The 22,914-nt window shown below is 44.5% G+C and overlaps 1 protein-coding gene across 3 annotated transcripts in view; it reads right to left on the bottom strand.

Annotated features, from left to right (window-relative positions):
• The window catches only part of Ebf1 (early B-cell factor 1), a 389,320-nt gene that overhangs the window by 130,129 nt on the left and 236,277 nt on the right, over positions 1-22,914 (bottom strand). For all 3 annotated transcript variants that reach the window (XM_013036405.1, XM_013036406.1, XM_013036407.1), the window contains exon 7: positions 10,826-10,907. In XM_013036405.1, coding sequence (XP_012891859.1) covers positions 10,826-10,907 — 82 coding nt within the window. The remainder of the gene's footprint in view (positions 1-10,825; positions 10,908-22,914) is intronic.

Raw genomic sequence — 22,914 nt, 5'->3', positions numbered from 1 at the left:
AAGGTGAACTTGAACATCTCTGTCACTGCAGAATGTCCTGTTGGAGAACATTTCTCTGTGATGGTTCTCTAATAATTTGGGCCAATGGTAAGGATAAGTTACAGCTCAAGGGAGATCTGCTGAGGTCAATTCCTGGTTGGTATAACGTTGCTTTCTAGAACAGACCTCCATCTTAGCTTGTTACATGCTAGGCTTGAAACACAGTGAAGCCTTACTTTTTTGACAATAGCCTATGAATAAGACAAATTATAGTTTCCCTAATAACACCAACCAGAGAGGAATTCTGCCAGCCACCATGCCCCACAAAGGAGCCTTCTCTGAACTAACCATGGGATCTACAATTGGTGCAGCACAGCTCTGGTCTTGTGAGCACATCTGCAGAAGGATACATGTTGTTGAATTCAGTCACAAATAGAAGAGCACATTGACATACAAGGAGCCGCATATAGGAAGGAAGGACTTGTAACAAAAGCAATCCTGAATTCTGGATCTTGAGAATTTTCTAAACAGATACCAAATTAGAGAAAAGATTCACCCAGAAAGGAATTCTGAGTATTTTAATTTAGAAAGGAATGCTGAACGTCTTAATTTAGAATATTTTTGGTACCGCTTTTCCTCCACAAAACAGTTTTAGTGAGTTAATTCTGAATGACTATTGAATGACCCATCACAACTGAGTAAAAAGGAATCAGTGGTAAAGTGGTCTGGGCTCTGGTTTCCTCACCGCTAGCTTCCGTTTGTTTTGCTGAGGATCCTTATTAACAAGGATTTGAAAGCATTAACTTGAAGCACATGAGCTAAGAACATGAAAGGGGTTAGCATTCCATGGAATAGTACACAGTAATTATAAGGGAACAAACCACTGACACACCTGTATTAATCTCCAAAGAATTATTCAGACTGGAAAACAAATCTAATTCCAAGAGTTTACATATTATATGCTTTGGGCTGATTTGTCCCACCCCTCAGAATGTGACTCTAGGTTGGGACAGGTTTTGGATTGCATTTAAACGAAGCCATTGACTTGGTCCCTAACAAAATTTGACAAGTATCTTTACAAAAGGAAATCTAGACACATAGAGATACAGAAAGTGTGGTTTAAAAGGACAAGTGGAGGCTTCTTTTTTGTGTGTGATGTAAGTGCCTAATACATTGATTGTGATGGTAAATAAACAAATCTGTACCTGCAATACAGGTTGATAGAACTAAAATAAAATCCACACAAATGAGTATAAATACATTTAGAGAAGTTGAATAAGATAGTAGATTATATCAATATCCATATCCTGCTTGTAGTATTGTTCTGTAATTGGGGGGGGGGGGGGGACTAGGTTACCATCAGGTCAGTCTAGTTAAAACCGGCACGAGCTCTTTCCATGTTACCTCTTACAATGGTGTATAAGTCTACAATTACAACAATAAAAATTTCAACTAAATCTAAGACATCAGCAGCCAAGATGTCCTTCAAAGGGTGAATGGATAAACAAGCTGGAAGGCACCCAACGGCATACCGTTTAGTGATAAAAAGAAATGAGCTGGCAAGCCTCAAAAAGGCATGGAGGAATCTTAAATGCATATTACTAAATCAGGAAAAAAAAATCCAATCTGAAGAGACTATGAAGTACGATTCCAACTCAATGACATTCTGCAACAAGCCAAACTATGGAGACAGTAAAACAATCTGTATGGGAGCAGGGAGGAATGAGGCAGAGGACAGGACTCTCAGATCAGGAAAACAAAGTATTTTGTGCAATATATTAGCCCTGGCTACTAATATTACCATATGTGCTAATTTTTTATTTTTTTTTTTTTTTTTGCTGGTCCTAGGGCTTAAACTCATGGCCTAGGAACTGTCCCTGAGCCTCTTTGCACTCAAGGCTAGAGCTCTACCACTTACAACACATACAACACAAAGTGAGCCCTACTGTAAACCACTGGATTTCATTAATAATAATCAATGACTATTGGGACCTTATTTGTCACAATGAGTGGCACTCATCATGACATTCGTAAGACAGAAACCTTAGGGGGAAATATATACAGGATGTAGATGAGAATTTCTGTATATTGATTTTTTTTTCTGTAAATCTGAAACTGCTATACAAAAGAAAGACTCCCATTTTTCACCGGCGCGAAGTCTCCACCCTCAACCGCACTTCTTCCTTATCTGATGAATCTGGACCTTATGAATGGGTCCAACAGTAGAGCCACCAGAGACTCAAGAATTCAACCATCTAGTGGCTTTCTGTGAAGCGATTGCAAATGTAGTCAGGGAGGGAGGACAACTCTGCAGAAAGGGAATCCTACATGCCTCCAAAATAAGGCAGCGTCCTGAACTATTTGGTAACTTTCCTTTGTCTCATGCTGTATCAACTCCATATGGAAATGTTGGCTGTCTCTCGCACGCGAGCAGCCCCGAACTGGCAGTTTTACATGGCTCTGAATAATTTTAAAGTAGGGAGAGTGTGATTCTTACTCCATAAACGCAATCAGATTGAAAAAATATGTCATCATATGAGGTCTGCAGAGGGGGTAAAAATGATCAAAGGAATCCTTGGTAGTTCTGACACTGAGAATCTGTGCTACACCCCCCTTTACAGCTTACAAAAGTGCGGCCTGGGAAATTTTAAAACATCCTCAAAAACTAGAGGACAAATTAAGAGCAGAGGCGAGCCTGCAGGGAAACCTCAGATCCACAGACGTGACTATCTAGCCCAGGACAGCCTGGGTCCTCACACAGCACGCGGTCCTGGCTTCACTCTGCCATGCGCAACCTCTTGGTATCTTCCAGCACACCAGGACGGGGTCCTTGCGGCTGACTCTGGTTTCAGTCTTATTTACGTACAAATGGCCTGCAGTAGTTAGGTCCTCATTAACTCCGTCCTTTGAAATATCCTTGACTGAATGGGATATTCTCAGAAATGTGCCCGATTGCTGGTTTCTATGTGGTTGAAAGATCTCTAATAAGTCATTAAAAATTATGGAGGACGTGTGGAGTTACAGGACAGAGCTACTGGAGCAAGAGGATGGCTCACTGAATTAATTCTTCACTTAAGTTCTCAAGGCCAAACTATCCTGTTACAGGAAGACAAGAACGGGGGCACTTCCCATACGTGAATTAAAAGAAAGTTAGGCATTTGGAAACTACCCTGCTTCTGCCTCTTGAGCTGTGACACAGGCTAATTCTGAAAATCACACTCGGAGACACGACCCTTCCTCCTCCTTTGATAGATCAGGGTATACGGGACAAGTTCTGATTACATCACTGGTGGTTAATAGGACCCCTCTGTTCCCCTGTCCTCATTGGCTGCTCCAGGAAGAAGTGAGTTAAACATTCACAGAACGGTCAGGTGTGTTTCCCAGTGAAGAATTATGGCATATGGATGGAGAAAAGGCCAGGCTGGCTACACTCAGGTTGTAGGGTCTGAGTCCTGAGCCATCAACAACTCTATCATGTGCTGGTTTGTATTTTTTTTTTCTGGTACTGAGGCTTGAACTCAGAGCGTAGGTACTGTCACTAAGCCTCTTTGTGCTCAAGACTAGTGCTCTACCACTTTGAGCCACAGTGCCATTTCCAGTTTTTGTTGTGTTTTGTTTTGTTTTTTTTCTGAGTAGTTTACTGCAAATAAGAGTCTCACACTTTTCTGCCTGGGCCATCTTCAAACCACAATCCTCAGATCTCAGCCTCCTGAGTAGCTAAGATCACAGATGTGAGCCACTGGTGCCTGGCTAGTTACTTACTCATAGGGATGAGCTGTGGTCTTACCTTGTGCCGGGAATTATTCTATACATTGGAGAAGCAGTGACAAACAAGACTGAGGAAATTATTCAACTACCAAGAGTTTAGTGCACAGCAATCCACAAGTAAGTAACACAAGCAAATTTTAGGTTGCAACAAATTCAAAACAAATGAAAATAAAGCAGGAGGGGGCTATGGCAAGACTGGTGCTATTTTCAGGAAGATGTCTCTGAGCCGCTGACATTTTGTCTGAAGCCTGAGTAATGGGTATCTAGCAATTCAGAGGTATGGCGGAAGAGTTTCCCAGGAAGATGGAATTGTAAGTGGTGGGAACAAGCGTTGAATATTTAAAGAGCACAAATGCAGAAGGCAGCATGCTCATTTAGAAGACAGTAATCAAGAAGAACAGGAGGGCATCAAGTTGGTACAATACCTAGCACAGTCTCTGGCACATAACATTGAGCGCAACCAGTTACAACCTTAAAGGGAGAAGAATATATGAATATATTTTGTGGGTGAGTCCCTATAACTACAAAGCATATAAAGAAGCAGTATCCCTCAGCACTGCTGATCACAACCAGTGCTTTACATCGACTCTTTCATGCATTTTACATTTCCTTCCAGGGCCGCTGTGCTTAATGTGGGACCACACTTCCCCTAAGTGCCACGGACTGGGCGTCGGATTCCATCCGTTCATCCGTTCCCTTCCCAGAGATGCATAATTTCTGCCACAGCTCGGCAGAAGGCTCGTGCCAAAATACATACATATCTGCCCAATACGCTGTAATGGTTTCATAGATCAAGTCGGGAAAATCCACCATTTGTATTTACTGTGTTACGTGAATTAATCCTGTATTCTGAAACTATCACTAAAGCCGCTTTTAGTATAATTAATCAGCGTGGCACTTCCTGAAATTATTCTGTTATGAGGAGAGTGAAAGCTGAGTGGGCCCCTAGACTTCTGTTGGTAAAGAATTTAATTGCAAGATGTGCTGTTTGTCAAAACAGTATAAATACATCCAAGATGGGTGGGAGACGCTGAGGGAGGGAAAGGCGAGTATTTCTTTCTTTATGTAAGTGCCTTTCGGAACAGACAGTAACTGCAGTCTGGGCACAGCAGTCTAGAATGCTCTGATTGCACCCTAATATATTGATCTGGAGAGACCATGGTTTTAATAAATAACAAAAATTCTCCAAAAATTCTATAACTCACTGTTTTTAAGAAAAGGGATTACTTGTTCATGTCATAATCTATAATATCATATTGCCTTTTTAAAATTATTATTTTGGTAGTTCTAGGGACTGAACTCAGAACCTTGTACTTGTTAGGCAAGTACTCTACTACTTGAGCCATGCCTCCAACCCATTTTGACTTGAGGCTAATTTTCAGCTAGGGTCGTGCTTTTTGCCTAGAGCTGACCCCTTGAACCCTGAGACTCAGCCCTCTGCTTCCCGAATGACTGATCTGTTTGTTGAGATGGGGATCTCACTCTTTTTTTGCCCAGGCTAATCCAGAACTGTGATTTCTGCAGTCTCCACTTTTTTTGGGGGGGAGGGAGGGGTCCGGTTGTGGGGCCTGAACTCTGGGCCTGGGCACTGTCCCTCAGCTCTTTAGCTCAAGGCTAGCCCTCTACCACTTGAGCCACAGCGCCACTTCTGGCTTATTTTTTTCTTTTTGCTTATGTGGTGCTGAGGAATCGAACCCAGGGCCTCATGCATGCAAGGCAAGCGCTCTACCACTGAGCCACCTTCCCAGCCCCAGTCTCCACTTCTTGAGTAGCTGGAATTATAGACATGTGCCACCATGCCCAGTCGCATATCATCATTTTTCAAAAAAAAAAAAACCAAACACGGTAGTTGTGTTGTTGTTGTTGTTGGGTTTTTCGTAGCACAATTTGTAGCGGTCCTTTGGCATGTGCACAGGGCTCATGCCAGGACACACACGCCCCATACAGATGCTCAAGTCCCTTCTATAAAATGGTGCAATGCACACAATCCTCCCAGACACCTTTAAAAGCCCTAGATTACTTATAGCTAGTACAATGCGAACTCAGAGTTAATAGTGGTTGTGCTGTGCTATTTAGGGAATACAAGAAAATGGTCTACATATGTTCAGTAAGGTTATAAGTTTCTTTTCAAATATTTCCACTCTGAAACTGGTTGGATCTGCAAGGTATAGTCTTTATCCATGTCCCAGTGGTGTGGGGGGGGGAGGGGAGGTTCTATTCTAATAATCAAAATAGAGTCTTTCCTTTAGTAAAGGCTCTATTTCAATGGAGGGAGGGGGTTGTTTACCTGTAGGCTGATTCTAGCTGCTATCGACTGAAGATTATATAACGGCTCACGTCTAACAGGTTAGCTCTTGCTCGTGTCACGGAGAGGCCATGGTTATAAAGGGCAGCTCACCTCTGTAACTGAACTTAGATGTCACCTCCAGTCACCTGTGACAAGCCGGGGGCTTCCCACAACCACCCCACCTGGTTCTTCTTTCTTCATTTCTTTCTTTCTCTCTCTCTCTCTCTCTCTCTCTCAAGAATCTGTTTAATTTTTTCTGGCTATTATTAATTCCCAGTAATTTATAGTGGACAACTAGATTTTGGCCATGTTCCCTGGGGAGACAGATAAATCCCAGCCAATGGAATGAGGGCAGACTCGATAAGGACTGGGTCTAAGGCAAGGCTGATCCAGGCATCCTTCAGGCCTGGCTCCATAAAGACAATAAAGTTATAGGTGGTGAGAGGACGTGAAACCCAATTATTTCAGGTCCCCAAATAATGTCAAGGACAACATCTACTTATCAAGGCGGGAAAACACGGGCCATGTACCCTCACAGGAGCAGCAGCTACTCTGTTAGATACAAGCCATTATATAATCTTGGTCTGTTCATTACAGCAGCCACTGTTATCTTAAAAATAGACTCCTACTGAAACATAGGCTTCTTCAGGGTAAAGACTTCATTTGTTGTTACAGATTTATTACCTAGCATTATAACAAATACCGCCAAGTGCTTGCGCACAGGAATGAATGAACATAGTGCATGCACACAGGAATGAATGAATATATCTGACATCTATATTCATATATACTGGTTTTCATAGATCTAGCACTTACATGTGAACACAGATTCATAATCTCTAAAAAAAAAACTGTGTTGGAGGAAGAAGATGAATCTGGAAATGTGTATGTTACTTCCGTTTCCAGACATGGTAAATATCACGAGACAACTTCTTGTCTCTTTCCTCCCTTCCTTCATTCTGCGATTCCCAGCAAGGAAAGCTGTGAAAATGCACTGACACTTGACCTTGAATTGTTTAATTGCTATCAGATCACAAGATGGCTTTAACACAGTCCTTGGACATTAGATTCATTTTAGTGTCAAGATCAAGAAATGGAGCCAGGCATTGGTGGCTCACACCCATAACCCCAGCAGCTCAGGAGGCTAGCATCTAAGGATGGTGGTTTGAAGCCAGCATAGTCAGGGTAGTCTGTGAGACTCTTATCATCAATGAACTGCCAAACAACCAGAAGTGGGGCTGTGGCTCAAGAGGTAGAGCAGCATTCTTAAGGGAAAAAAAAAAGCCAGCTGGGCATCAGTGGTTCACGTCTATAATCCTAGCTACTCAGGAGGCTGAGATATGAGGATTGAAGTTCAAAGCCAGCCCAGGCAGAAAAGTCTGTGAGATTCTTCTCTCAAATAAACCATCAGAAAACCAGAAGTAGCGCTGTGGTTCAAGTGGTAGAGCGCTCGCCTTGAGCTGAAGAGCTGAGGGACAGCGCCCAGGCCCAGAGTTCAAGCTTCATGACCCACAAAAAAAAAAAAAAAAAGCCAAGCTAGAGGGAAAGGCCCTGAGTTCAAACCCTAGTACAGAACACAAAAAGGAGGAGGGGGAAGAGAAGAGGAGAAGGAGGAAGAGAAAGGGGGGGAGGGAGGAAGAGGAAGAGAAGGAGAAATGAGCTCCTGTAGTCACACTGATCTTCTCAATGTGTTTATCCCCAATTCACCGCCTTCTCCTTCCTCCGACCTCCCTCCAACCGCCACAACTAACTGCCGTCTATATCCACGGTTGGGTTTAAACACGTTCGTTTCTCCAATCACAGTCTATGAATTTCAAAAGAAAACATCCATCATAAATCTTTTTTTAAGGGGGGGGAGATTATGCCAGATTTTTCTAGAGGGTTTATGCCATAAAGTATGCACGCGGCTAAGCTCTGCAGCAAGTGATTAATTTCTTGGAAACACTCAGGTCACACTAATTGACACGACCTGTGTAATTAAGCAGTCTCTGTGTACACACCACAAGCCCGGCAGCGGTGAGGCTGGGTTTTTCTGACAGAACATCTTTACGTGTCAGGAGATCAACAACCTTTCTCGTGTCCTCCTCTGTCACCTACACAGCCCCCCTGATGGCTGCTCACAAGAGACAACACTCTGACATGCCGTGGGAGGACCAGGCTGGCCCGGGGAGCACCCAGAACGCCAGGAGAGAAGTTGTCTGTGACAGTGGATGGGAAGAGACACGCTGTTGCCAGGCCTCAGGCTTCCGGCATCAGCGGCTCCAGCCGTAGTGATACGGAAATCAGAGGCCAGGGAGTTTTTTTTTCCCCATACCACAAAGACAGTTTGTCGTCCTTCTCAGAGGCAGCAGACATACAAAAAAAAAAAAAAAGTGTAAGTCTGGCTTCCCGATGTGTGCACGATGAACAAACAATGAAATGATGGGCCTGTTCAGAAAGAACCTTCTCCACATGCCCTCTCTCCTGGACAGAGGAGACAGATGGGGGGGAAAGGCCGCCGCACCCCGGGCTCAGCCCTGAGACCTGGCCATCTCCACTTGAGGACTCCATGGACCTAGCGGGGCGTCCCAGCCTTGGAGAACTGGCCCACACCTCCACTGCTCAAGAGCAGCCCAAGCGGGCTCCAGGAAAGCCAGCATTTTCCTAACCTTCCGTGAGGAAAAATGGACTAACACTGCACATGTCAGGAGCTGCGCTTGCCAAGGGGTTTCACTGTGGTGCTTTCATACATGCATACAATGTATTCTGATCAAATTCACTGCCTCCATTACTCTTGCTTAACCCTTCCATGGTCATTTGTATTTGTCGGTCAATATGGACCTGGCTCAGGTGGCTCTTGTGCCTCATCCTAGGGTATGGTGTTTGGTCACTAGGAAGTTTTCCAGAAATTATCAGGAATAGAAAGGAACCATGGGATTGCAATCAGAGGCACATTCCAACTTCCTCTTCTTCCCGACTAGGGGACATTTGGCAATGGATGGCGTTCTTCTCCGGTCTTGGTTAGGGATATTCTCTATTGATATCCAGTGGGGACACACTGGTGACACTTCCAAACATCCTACCCCACACACAGGAAATACCCATTGCCACCAAGGCAATGTGTGCTGCGTGTACACACACACACAGACACACACACACACACAGACACACACAGAGACACACACACATAGACACACACACACACACACACACACACACACAATTGGTCAGGGACAACAGTTTCTGAGAACCTAGAAGCTGTGGATTCTTTTCATTCATGTCTTTCTAGGCATAAGTTGGTGAGACTGAGATGATCTGTAGAAAGAGCTCAGAATCTCAGGAGTGATTTCCAGGATTTATTCTTCAATGAGACTAATATCTCCTATCTTTTAAATATCGTCTTTGGAGACGAGGAGACAGTGACATCCACAGTCAGTGCTCAGAATCACTCCTTTTTCTCTCCTCAGAGAATGTGCAGCTACATTTTCTCGAGAGCCTCTCAGAGATCACACATTGAAATCTATACTTACACCATAAAAGTAGAGAAGAGAGCGTGTGTCAAACACCACCCTCTATTTCTGACAGAGCGGACAAGAACACATCAACACCAACCACTCAAAGCATGGAGCAATGAAGTTCCGACAGGGGGCAATGTAAGGAAAATTTTTAACTCCTCCATAGCTCTGGCCTCACCTGGGAGCTTGTTAGAAATGTAGAATTCCAGTCTCCAACCCCCCCCCGCCCCCCGCCCCACTCCTCACTCAGTATTTTAATAAGGTCTCTAGGGGATTCTGGGTGCAGCACCATGGCCAGAGTTCAGCAGCCCCTCCTCAAAACAAAGTGCCATCTTTTCCCTTAGAAGGTAAGCCATTTGATTTGGGGGCCTCATCCATTAGAGAATGGACAGACATTGCTGTGAGCTGGCATGGCACCCGTGTTTTCAGTGGTGGTGGATCTGCCTGGCGTTTGAGAATGTTTAAATGCGATATACAAGACACCGTGGAAGAAAGAGGGCCTGCCATATTGCTCTAGACATGCCCTGCTTCACAGGGGCCGTTTATAACCTGCAACCCTGCCAGCCGTTTCCAAGACGGCATGAGAGAAACACAGAGCAAAACAGCAGTTCCTCAGTTTTACCCTTTATGGACTGTTTTTTCATTTTTCTTCCTTTTTTTAAATTTCCACTGGTACCAGAGTTTGAACTCAAGGACTCAGGCTGCTGGGTAGCCAAGTACTCTATCACTCTAGCCACATCCCCAGCCTTTTTTCCCCGTTTTTGTCTAAATTATATTTTTATTATCTTTTAAGTGGTTGTACGAAGGAGTTGCCATTTTTTTCTTTTGTTATTCTTCAGAAAGGATCTGGCGTTTTTGCTCAGAACTAGACCTGGATAGCAATCCCACTTGTTGACTGAGATAGACTCTCACTAACTGTTTCTCCAGGCAGGCCTCAGACTCCAGATCTCTGCCTCCTACGTAGCTGGGATTATAGGCATGAGCTACCATATCTGGTGCTGGATTTCTACTTATAGATTTTTAGGGAAATCATTTCTCATTTCTATGCAATTGATATAATCTGGGGGGTTTCAGCTTGGCAAAACCAAGCTCCAAGACACCGCTGCCTCTGGCAGTAAGCACAGGTGTTTCAACCCCCAAGCCCGTGACACAGAAACAACACTGAGATTACAGATGCTCGGGGGACCAAGGGCCGCACCTGCTCCTCCCCTCCAGGGAAAGTGACTGTACCCTAACCTTACCTCTCTCCTAAAGTCCGAGTGGCTACAAAGAGCTAAGCAAGGCAAGAGCCACCCACCTGAAATCTCCTCATGTCACGTGGGTTTCCCGCATTCTTTAGGCAATTCTGGTTACATTTGAGGAAAAACTTCAAGAAGAACCTGTGGAGAAACAAGATGAACACAGTCAGCTTTCCAGTCCTGGCACTGGAGTTGAACGAGTAGGTACCAAGTTGCGTTGGAGACAGCATTGTACTTGGAGCCTAAGAATTGCTTTCGCATCTTGGCTGGACCTGCTTTATGAAGTAAACACTCTTGGTATTTCCAGCTGATTTCACAAGAGAAGTAACCTCTCCTCGCGCTCCCCCCACACCCCACAGGTGTTTTCACTCATACAGAGAGAAGATCCTCACCATAATTTAAGGCAGGGTCCAATTGGATCTAATTGGCTGGGAATTCTTCCTGCTCCCCAAGCACAACATGTAATTTTACCCCTATAAATTCACAGGTGACGAAGAGCAAAACACATACTAGACAAACGTAAGGAGATGGTAAACACTTTCATCTTAACACCTCTAAATAAAACGTCCTAATTAGCAGAACCCGGGAGAAGTTGGGTAGGATTCGCGCACTGACTGAGCCCCTCTGGCTTCTCTAGTATTTCCTGAACATTTTTCTTAGAGGCCTGCTGTGGAAAGGTATCTGTGGTTCAATGCAGATCATCTTCCCACCTTAACTGCCACCTTGGTTTCTGAAATGGTTCTGTGGCGAGATCCCCGGGTTTTACTTGTGAAGTGGCCAAATAATTCCAATTGGGTGAAAGGAATCCCGTTTGTGCTGCTCTATGAACATGTTAACTCTCAAAAGCGTCCTTGCACGGGTCACCTAGAGCTTTCCGAGTTGTTCCTTATGTAACGATCACAGTTGTCAGAGTCATCAGGAAAGGTGACAGGTGTCAAAGGCGTCATGTGAAAGCATCTGTGCTGACCAGCTACTGTTAAGCCGCTCCATCTGTTTTCTGCTTGGGGCAAAAAAAAAAAAAAGGAGCTCTAAAGCCATCTAAGTTTTGCAACTCCTTTTTGCTTCTAGGCCTACATGGTTCTATGGAATTTCAGGTCCAAAAAAATTTTTTTCCCAAAAATATCAGCATGAATTGAAATTCTGATCAATTAATTTTTTTAGGATTTTTTTTTACTTTAAATCTCCACTGGCGTAAGACTGCTGCCACCTCAAGACAAGTAACTCGTAAAGAGCGACCATCACTCCATGACCTCTCTGTATGAATTCAGCCCTGAGCAGGATGTCTGTCTACCTCCATTAACATTAGGATGTTGTGCAGAGATGCACCAAGTTCAACCAATTTCTGAATACTAATCTGTGCAGGGCCTCTGAGGAAGTTCTGGCCTCTCAGAATATGCCAAGATGAGAAAATGGTATGGGAATAACTCTTTAAAGAGAAGCAAAGACTTTTTCAACCCAAGATTTTACGATGTAAACATCTTAAAATAGCTCTTCCAACATTACACAACCTTTGATGGCCCAGGAGGAGGGCAGGCTCCTGGATGGATAATCACTGGACACGGTTTCCAGCTTCTCTCCACAGAGGCCAGAGCTTATCAACCTTTTATCCATGACAAATGACTCCTGGACCCTGGGAATCCTAGCTGTGTACAGTAAACCAAGTCCAAGCCTCTTTTCCAGTGCCCAAGAACAGCACTACAAATGCACAAGCTAATTGCACAGCTACTGACTTGGGCCCTCTTTCAACTAAGTAGACGTGAAAAAGGAAAGGAGTCTGAGGACGTGGTCAAAAGCCATGTGTTGCCCATGCACTTTTCCCATCTGTGCAGGTGACTGCACAGATCATCTGGACTCGCAGAAACCATTTAACATGGCAGAGTTAGCAGTCATGAGCGTCCCTGATTACTGGAACCCAGTTCTGTATCCAAAGGCCCAAGATGCAAAAGAAAAAATAAATAAGAACAGTTGCTTCTTCCAAGGTTATATTAGAGTTATGTTTGAAAGCTATTCCCAGCCTCAGAGAGGCCTGATCACTGCTAGATTGGTACTGAGAGATGGTGTAGTATGGTGGGAATGCCACTGCCTGCCTAGATGATTTTGTAAGAGTAAGGAAGCCTTATTCTTACCTGTGTGATTCTGGGGTCAGGAGTCTGAACCTCAACTTGCCTCATCTGTAAAATAGGCATAAGGCTTCCCACTCTTCAAGGTGATGGTAAAAACAAACTGACACGATGACGAAGAAGAGTTTTCTCACACATAGTAGCACTACGTGTCAAGCGCACACAAGTGCTGGGTGTGGTGCTCTGAACTTCAAACATGGTCCTCCAAATGACCCTTCTAAAAGAACCTCAACTGTGAATCCTATCTGATGAGAAAGTGGAGAGCCAGAGAAATTAAATAACTTGCTCAAAAGTGAGCAGATAGAGTTACATGCGCATTTAGAATTTAAATTCAGACAGGGATGATCAGAAGCCTTACACAGCACAGCACGGTGGTTTGGTGAACAGAACCACAGGGATGATATTCATGGTAATTGGAACTCGGATAGCAACTGTAGGATCAAAAGCAATTGTCTTAATAAGAGTAAATAAGAGCCATGGCACCAGTAAGAGGATTGATCGGTATTATAATGTTCACACAGTAACCAGGACGTGGTGGAGAGTTTCACCGGACCCCTCCCTGCCTGCTCCAGGAGCTACTGGCTGCCTATGTGTGTTTAAGCCTTTTGAGGCCAGACCAGACAGCCAAATTCAGATTGTGTTAGAAAGAACTGTTAGTGCACACGTGCACACCCATACGCATACACACACACACACAAATACACACACATATACACAGAGCCTCCTTGGCATCTTCAAGTCAGACAACTGCTAGCCACCGTGAGGGGCTCCATCTGGTGCCAAAATGGGCTTTGAAAGACAGGCAAACAGGACGTGGGCTCTGCCAGAGAGAAACAGAATCAAGACAGCCGGGAATCTCTGCCTCCAAGACAAGCAGGAAAGAGATGCCTGTCAGCAATCCGTCATTAGCACAAAAGCTATGCCCGGCACGCAGCAGCAGATCCCCCGTTGCCCTGAGCTGCCTGGCCACTTGACCGCTGGCTGCAGAACCCAGCGGCCCTCCCTCTCAGCCATGGATCACTTGCTGAAATTGAAGACCCATCTGTTGTGGGGAAGACACAGCCGTCCGGACACCGGTGCCTGAGGCCTGCCACCAGCCCTTATGTGGCAAAGACACCGCGGAGGGCCGGTTCTTTGGGGGAAAGCCAGTCCTACCAGAGGGAGGACCTTAGGAATTCTCTCAAAGTTTTCCTTCCTAGCAGAAGGCAAGTGCCTGACCCTTTCAGATCACACTTCCTTAAAGGAACCTGGAAGAGTTAAAAATACCCTCACGAAGAGATGGAGAGTTAGGCGCAGACCGCAGTTTGGGGGAATGATGGGTCGGGCTGGATGAACAGAGCCTTTGCAAGCCTGGGGACACATGCGTGTCCACTAGTCTCTGCTCAGACCATCTCGCCTTCCACAGGCGCTCCTGACAGAGCAGAGGCTCCGCTCACTCCAGACTTTACTTCTGTCCAGTGAATTGCTGAATTCCTTGTGTGGCTGATGTCTGATAACGAGTTGTGAGGCAAGAGAATGTGACTGCCCTTCCCCAACTGTGGGAAACTGACCCACAGCAGGGATGGAGCCACGGGAGAGTTCCAGAGAGCCCCATAAATGCTACCATCAAACTCCTTTTTAACTCACGCCCCCCCCCGCCAGGGGTGACTGTATAAGTAGCAAAAACCCCAACACTTTTCTGTTAACTTCCACCCCAAATATTAAAGTACTTAAACACTCAATATCTCAACTGAATCCTCACAGAGGGCCTATAAATTAGGCGTGCCAAGGAGGAGGAAATGCATTTGAAAGACAGGACCACAAAGACTCACCAAAGGGATTGAAATCTCTGGCTCAAAACGAATCTATCAATTACCAACAAGACTAGCCATGGTACAAATTTTCCATGAATTGTAGAACTTTCTAAGTGACTTTCGCCATCCTTTTCAACTAGCCTCCTTAGTTCATAGGAGAAAAAAAATGAGAATTCAGGAGGCAGGACAATGCTTGCACAGTTACTAATGATTATGAGACCTGCTGTGACGTTTACTTGTGTGATCCTTCCAGTGTAACGCTGGTGCCTCAAAAAAACAATCCAATAAGAGCTCCACACTTGAGCTCTTGAACTTTTTAGACTACCACTTCAATTAAGGAAAGTGACAGTCATAAAACCAAAGGTGACATCCTATTGAGAGCTGTGTTTAGGGTCATCCATCAGGATGACGTAGGGCACTGAGCCCATTATTGAGCTAATTGGACCAGACACATACATTGTAGGACAAAATTGTTTGATTCAGTGATATAGTTGCATTGCTTTTTCACTAGTGGATAGCTAGATATTCAGTATCCTGCTCAAATACTGTGTGTGGCTTTTTGGAGGTAAATATAATGGTGTTCAACTGATAAGATCAAAATCTTCTATAGGAGGATGTTAAAAACAAAAACAACGACTCACGCCTGTACACACAGCGCATGGCAGACACATAGAGGCCATAGATTTTAGTAAATTCTGGTTCAACTAGGCAGAATCTAGAGTCTCCAAAGAAATTGGAGCTTTCCTTAATATGGACAGAAATAAAGTATACTAGAAAAGACAGCTTCTACTAGAAATTGAAAAACAACAACTCCTTGAATTTCAGTGGCCTCAAAAAAAAAATACAGAAGTAATTGAATTGTACCTCTTTAAAAGACCACTGGGCCAGTTCCATCATCATCTTTGCTGTATTTCTTAACTTTGTGACTTTGGATAAATTAATCTCACTGTGCCTCAGTTTTCTCCTCTGCAAATGGGAGGTATTATCAGAATCCATTGTAGAAAGTTAATGAAAATTAAATGAGATAATATATGTAGGCTGAGTATTGAGACTTTCAGGCAAATAACCATTCCTCTCTACCAAGTGCTGAGATTTTTCAGACCAGGAAAAGGGGTGTTTTCTCCCACTCTGTAAATGTGAAGGTTAAAAAAGAAACACGTCTTTATGCACTCATTGAGAACTATAGCTGCATAAAGTGGCTTACAAAAAAAGAAAGAAGAATCACCAAGGAAGGGCAGTAATGTCTACAAGAGCTTTACCCAAAGACCAAGATTCATACATAAATGGAAGAGCTGGTAGCCTAAATCATGGGGGACTCCAGCTAGTCAGAACTGAAGGGCACACACAGTAAAACTGTCCATTAGACAACAGCTTGTACATCATTAATTAGTATGCAAAGTATTGCAATGGATCTGGACTGAGCAGGTTGAGGTTTTACCTCCTCCAGCCCTAAGTCTGGAAAAAAAATCACATTTGCTTGTTAGCAGCTGCTCCCATAATATCCAGACTGGAAAGAAGGTCCTGTCAAGGGCCGATCTAAAACCCTGTTTGCAATCTTAAGACTCCCCCAAAAGCCCCTGATGACCCTGCAGATGATCCTAACCGAAGGAGGTTGGGGAGGTGGGGATACATGCTGGGTCCATGCTGGGCAGAAACAACTCTGAGTTCACTTGTGGATGAAGTTCACACTGCTCGTCTACCACACAGCACCGGGGTAGAGAGGACACACCACCAAGGTGCAAGGCCTACACACCTCTTTATAGTTATATAAAATTAGATATAGCTAGATAGCTATAGAGATATCTCAAAACAAACTCTAAAATATGGACCCCCGAGAACTCTTTTTTTTTTTAATGTGTTGATGGTTCTGTATCTCTTCAGAGGGGAGGGCACAGAACTAGAAGGAAAAAGGGTGAAAACGTGCAGCAGTGGAGTTCACTGTACACGGATGAAAGTGAACCAGACAACTCGTGGCTGGAGATGGAAGGGAGGGACTGGGAGAGGGTGAGGGAACAGAAGATACTGTATGAAAGGAAATGTACTCATTACCTGACTCTTGGGATTGTAATCCCTCTGTAGATCACTTTTAGAATAACAAGAAATAAAATAATTAAAAAAAATTTTTTTTGGCTGGTCGTGGGGCCTGAACTGTGGGTCTGGGCGCTGTCCCTCAGCTCTTCAGCTCAAGGCTAGCGCTCTACCACGTGAGATACAGCGCCACTTCCAGCTTTTTCTGCTGGAATCGAACCCAGGGCCTCATGCATGCAAGGCAAGTGCTCTACCACTGAGCCACCTTCCCAGCCCCAAATTTAATTTTTTTTTTAAAGAAGGGATTATGTCCACAGGTATTGCTACCACCTTAGCTGTGGCAAAATGCAGAGCCCAGAAATCAGCAAGGACACATTCCTGGAGGACAAGAATTGTCCCCACTAAAAACATTTAACCAGAAAGCACCTATCCGTGCCTAGAACCTCGGGGCTATTAGGGGTCGTCTCAGAAAGGCCACCGCCACCTTGCTGCGGCCCTCAGAGATAACCAGGCTCACAAACCGGTAAACAAGTGTGCCCCCACCATGGAAAAGAAACCTTCCCTTGAAAACAGGACAGGTAAAAACAGTAAGAGAAAACCTTGCGTTGCATGTCAAAGACAACCGTTCTGGCTCCTGCTACACAGTAGAAGTGGTAGGGTACAGTTCATCCATGTGAAAATTTGACACCCAGAATTCTGCCAAAGTCCTGGAGTGGCCACGAGGGCAGGCTGGGGGGGGCTGAGCCCAGGGCTGACCTCCTCTCCCTTCTGATATAAAATGCACCACGAAGAAGAGAACACCCTTGAGGACTTTAATTCCCCCCTAAGTTTGGCCTGAGAGGTGGGGAGGGGGGAAGAAAGGGAATAAATGGATGGGGAGGTTCTATGCAAATGAAGCAAATCTCCCCTCCCTCCCCTCCAAGGATAGTGGAAAGGTACCAAGTGGTGGCACTATGTTGAGGAGCTCAGGGGGAAGGCATGTGGCTTCCCCTATTATTGGCCACTGACTTCAAGATGCTCACCTTTTCCCCTAGCCAAGTCCCTCCAATCTTAGGAATTTCTGGAAAGTGCTCTCAGCCCAAAGGGAAGAACATGATCAACTTGAAAAGGATCCATTACCTCAGAGCTCAGAGTTTGGCCTTGGTAGAAGAACATAATTAGTGGCAAAGATTTAAGGGGGGGTGGCAGTCAGGGAGAGGTGTTGGAAGAGCATAGCAGCTGATTAAAGAGGTTAAAAATAGTTTTAAGAAAAATGACCTGATGCAAACAGGTCTCCTCATGCTAGAAGACACATCTCCTAGGTAGAGAAAAGGAGGAGAGGAAAAGGGGCCTGGGGAGAAAAAATACATTGCCATTCCTTGGAGATGTCACGAGAAAGCATCAAAGCCAGAGTTCTGGGATTTAACACTAACTTCTGCTTTTCTGGCCCAACTAGTATCCCTAGCAAAGTATGACTGGACATTAAATGAGAAGATATTCCCCGCGCCCCCTCCCCCCCCAGACAGGTAGAGAGATTGTTTATCCTCATAAAGTCCCTTTTGCAAATGTTCCCAAAATGCTGAGTTTCTGGCCAAAATGTGTTAAGGTACAAACTGGTCCTGGGAAGACATGTGAAATTACTCTCACCGTTTGACAGGCAGCGGGAATAAGGCAAGAAAACAAAACCAAGTTTCTGTGCATCCCTCCTAGGGGACAGACAGACACATTTGCTTTAACTGTTCCCATTCATTATAAGGAACCCAGTCTCAAGGGCACAGAATGCCTACAGACTTGGGGATAGATTTTTGAGTAAAGTGTCAGGCTTAGGCTGGTATAAATCCCTCCCCAGCAGGCTGCAAAAGATGGAGAACAGAACAGGCAGCAAGTTTGGCTTCAGTGACAAATCAGTGACCTGCCTCCTAGGGCCAAGCAGAGAGAGGAGGAGGTGGTGCCTGAGAGCTTCACCTCTGTGGTCACTCTCGCAAACATGTGAATGATGCCACGTTTTGTAAGGTCCTGAGGGGTGTGCAAGGATAGATTTACTTCTTCCTCTCCAGTCCTGTGGGGGTTTTAGTTCTAGTCCATGTCACTACTCATACCACTGAGAGTTGTGGAATTTGCCCATGGTTTCCCACTGAGCAAGTAGAAGAGCTGGGATTGGAACACAGGCCATTTGGCTCTGAAGTCTACCTGTATGGAATTCCTTCTTTGCCTGGTGTGGGTGCCCTAGGATGTGTGATTACCTTCAATCACTCAACAAATCTGGCTGTTGACTCATCTGCAGCAGATCTATTCAAAATTAGACCTAGGCCGGCGTAAGATTTTTCTGATGTGTTGACTAGAACAGTTCTAATTATAAGTTTAACATGACCAGTCTCGTTCTATTTGTGACCCCTCTCCAACACATTTCAGCCATGATGTAACAGCAAAGAGGTCTAGCAATGGAGCTGAACCAAATACAGGGAATGATGAACAACACACACAAGTCACGGAACTTGGGTCTCCTGAGGGGATGGATGGGGAGTTGGGGAGCCCTCTCTTTGGGTTCAGTTATGCTACTTGTGATCATTGGTTTTTCTGGTCACCAGCTTTGCAAGTCTTTCACACAGACAGAAAGCCACAGGTTGAATAATCAAAGGCTGTAATATCCCCTTGTTCAACACATACAAGTTTAAAAGTGTGAACCAGATTCATTTAGAATCTGATATTAGGTTTTCGCTTTTCTTCCACATAGGGTTTCAGTATGAGTTTCTTCTGTGGCCATCATAGAGACAGAAAGGAAATCAGGAAGTTCAAGTTCACGGTAACCGGTTCCTGTAGCCTTCCTGGACGCTCAACTCGACCCCTAGACAGGTGTAAGTGCTCATCGTTGTTCATTCATTGATCCATTCACTTGTTCAACCAACCAATCTTTCTAGTGAGCCTGCTGTGCCCTGATTCTCCCATAATATCAATTATACTAAGGTCTGAAATTATATGTTGGGGTTTTTTTTCCAAAAGAAAAGGGAAGTGATTAAAAGTCAAATTTCCAGGAAAAATGTTTGGCTCTTGGGATGACTGAGAATCTGAGTACTTTCCGGGGAAGGTCAAGTGAGTGAGCCTACTCATTTCTTCTGAGTGTCCGGTGGAGGCTACACCAGGGCCGAGTAACGTCCAGGCATGGTGTTCACTTACATTTCACCTCCCAGACTTCTTCCTCCTCCTCCTGTTCCTCTTCCTCCTCCTCCTCCTCCTCCTTCTTCTTCATTCACCTCAAATTCTGACCTGTGCCTTCATCAGGAAGTCTCTTTTCTGCCTCTGCTGAATACCTGGGTTTGATATACCATCACAATCCTCATTCCTCCTTCCAGATATTGGATGAAAGTACTGTACCTCTAAAACCCTCCCAAATACCCCAACTAGAATGAATCATCTCTTGCTCTACCCTGAAAGTGCTCACCACAGCCTGTACTCTGAGTGGGGCCCCCACTCTAAGGGTTTTTAATATAGGAATCCACTTATTCCTCATAGGGTCCCTTACAAAAGTGCTACAGCCACGGGTGGTTAACTTCCCCTTCCGTCACCCCTGTCCCTTTCAGGGGACTTTTTCTCTCCACGATTCCCCATACAGCTGTATACAGAAAGCACTAAATGAATGTGTGCCTTAAATTGACTGTGTAACTGTGAATGGCATGTAACTTCAAATCAAACACAAAGATTTGTATCTTTCTTTTCATTTTCGTCAGTGGTTTCTGAACTTTCCATGTACAGACACTACTTGAATGAAAGAAATGAACAAGTTCACTGTTGTTAAAGTTGAAGGAAGGATCTTCCAAGCACAGAACAGAGGGAACACAGCCACAAATTAGCGGTGGAATTATTAGGAAATTAAAATGATAAGTGCTTTTTCTCAGTCTATGCACTTTAAGATTCACCATTTAATTCCAACAAGAATAGTTAAGAGCTCTCCATCTTGCATGCGGTTAGATCATTCATTAGCCTCCCAAATGCATAATTCATAACAGGGCACATTCTATACCCTGGCTGTCCTTAACGTCCTACTCAAAACTTTCTCTACATATCTGGGTTCAATGTGTTATCCCCGGGTTAAACTTGTCTTTGTTCTTAAGAACAGTCACCTACAGCTGAGCAGGAGAAAAGGCCATGTAACTCATAGTCTGACATGGATGGATTTCCTATCGATCATCTTGCTGACTTACTGGGAACCCAGAATGTAAAACTCTGAGTGTCTTGCTCTTTACTTCAATCAGCCTACCTCCTCAGGTCATCCATTTATTCCCTCGTTTTGCAGGTCCTCTATTCAATAACTGGATACTAAGCACCGGATGGAAGCCAAGTTCAATGCATACAGAGGGCGACCAAGCCCTGAAACAGCGAAAGCTCCCTGCAGGAGCTCCCAGCCCAGCCTCATCCGGGTCACCTAGGAACTGTGCGCGTAAGAGAGTCACGACCATTCAGTTATACACTGAAGCTCACGATTTGATAGATGATTGACTGCAAACGTCAGCAAAAACCACCAATGCCATAGGATAAGTAAGATGAAGAAGTGATGTCGCAGAAACAGTAATACTTCTAGGAGGAGGGGTGGAACTCTAATCTGTGTCACTGAAATCTAGCACAAAAACTTCCATGAAATTGCTTTGGGATAAAAAAGAAAATGCAATTTCCTCTCTCATCCTCAGGACAACCCACAGCGAAAGCGAAGGGTTCTGGCTTGTCTAAACTGGTATTTGGCAGATGTTTGCTTCAAGGAAAAGAAACAAACTCACTTTTCTCTAAAACTTGGATGAATGGAGGGAAGGAGAGAAGGTGACTAGGAGGGAAGGAGGAACAGAGGAGATAGAGGGGAAAGGAATGGAGGGGAGGGAAGGAGGAAGGGAAGAAAATAGGGAGGGAAAAAAGGGAGAGGGGAAGAAAGAAGGAATTCCTTTTCAGAAAGAAAATGAACTGGAAAACTCTTCCTTAAGAAGACGGCCCCAAATCTGGTAAGGATAGAGGTTATTTAGAAAATATTAAATCATCATCACCCTTTAAAATCTCTCAGCTCGGTGCCGTCCACTTGGTCTCTGGTCCCAGTCTCAGAAGCTCCCTGTGCGGTCTGCCATCCCACAGCCCCAGACCTCATTGGAGACAATGAAGTTAATTTGAGCAATGGCTTCCACTGAAAAGAATCACTGTAACCCAACAGGGCCCCCAAGCTGAGTTCAGATTTAAAAAAAAACCCCACACAAGTGTCTTCTTCGTTAAGATTTAAAGTTCAGTCTCCAAGTAAAAATAGCCAATGAGCATTAACGCCCTCGGAGCACTGACAGATAATCTCATGAGCTCTCAATTATTCCAGTTCATATTACGGGCGATCCAATAAGTCTGTTATGTTCTAGTCCATACAAATATGAGGGGAAATGCATCATTTTGAAATCAGCATGCAAAATAGAGGCCGACACTTTATTAAGCACGATTTCTCATGGTATCATGCAGAGGCTGAAGGAAAATAAAACTAAACCGATATCACAGGCAAAAGAGTAACTCACTTAGACCTTCCATAGCTCAGGTTACCCCACCCCACGCCACTTGTGAACAGCCTCCATCTGAGCCAGAAAATTGGGGAAGCAGAGCTCTGAAGAAGCCTTCACTTTATCATAAAAATTAGTACATACTTTATGAAAATAAAAATGCTAAATGGAAGGAGGAGTTGGAAATTATCTAATCTGGGAATTCTATTTTAGAGGAGGACCTGATGCTTGCTAGGCAGGTACTGGCTACCAACCAAGCTATGGCTCCAGTTCTCTTCACTTCCATTATGTTTTAGATAGGATCTTGTAGTTGTTCTCTATCTGCCCTGGACCATGATCCTCCTATTTAGACTCATGTCACCATACCTCGTTTGTTGGCTAACTTTTTTGCCCCCTCTGTCTTCCAACTGTGATGCTCCTGATCTCTGCCCCCTGAGTAACTAGAATCACAGGTTGAGTCACCATGCCTGGCCTTAGTCCAGGGATTCTTAACCTGGAGCCCACATATGTTCTATATGGGGGGAGGGGGTTCTTGAACACTGCAATATCATATGCAAATATTCACACGTGGTTTTCTGTGGGATGAGTTAAAAGAGCCTCTTTCTCCCCTATTTTGAGGGCACTCCACTCTCATTTCAAGTTTCACCCTCACTCAGCTCCTGGCATTTCAGTGGCTTGGACTGACGCCACACTTGGACCAGAGAGGTGCAGATGA

The sequence above is a fragment of the Dipodomys ordii genome, unplaced genomic scaffold, assembly GCF_000151885.1.
Source record: "Dipodomys ordii isolate 6190 unplaced genomic scaffold, Dord_2.0 Scaffold284, whole genome shotgun sequence".
Classification (NCBI taxonomy): domain Eukaryota; kingdom Metazoa; phylum Chordata; class Mammalia; order Rodentia; family Heteromyidae; genus Dipodomys; species Dipodomys ordii.
Note: the sequence above shows the minus strand (reverse complement) of the source record. Positions and strands in the feature narration are given on the sequence as shown.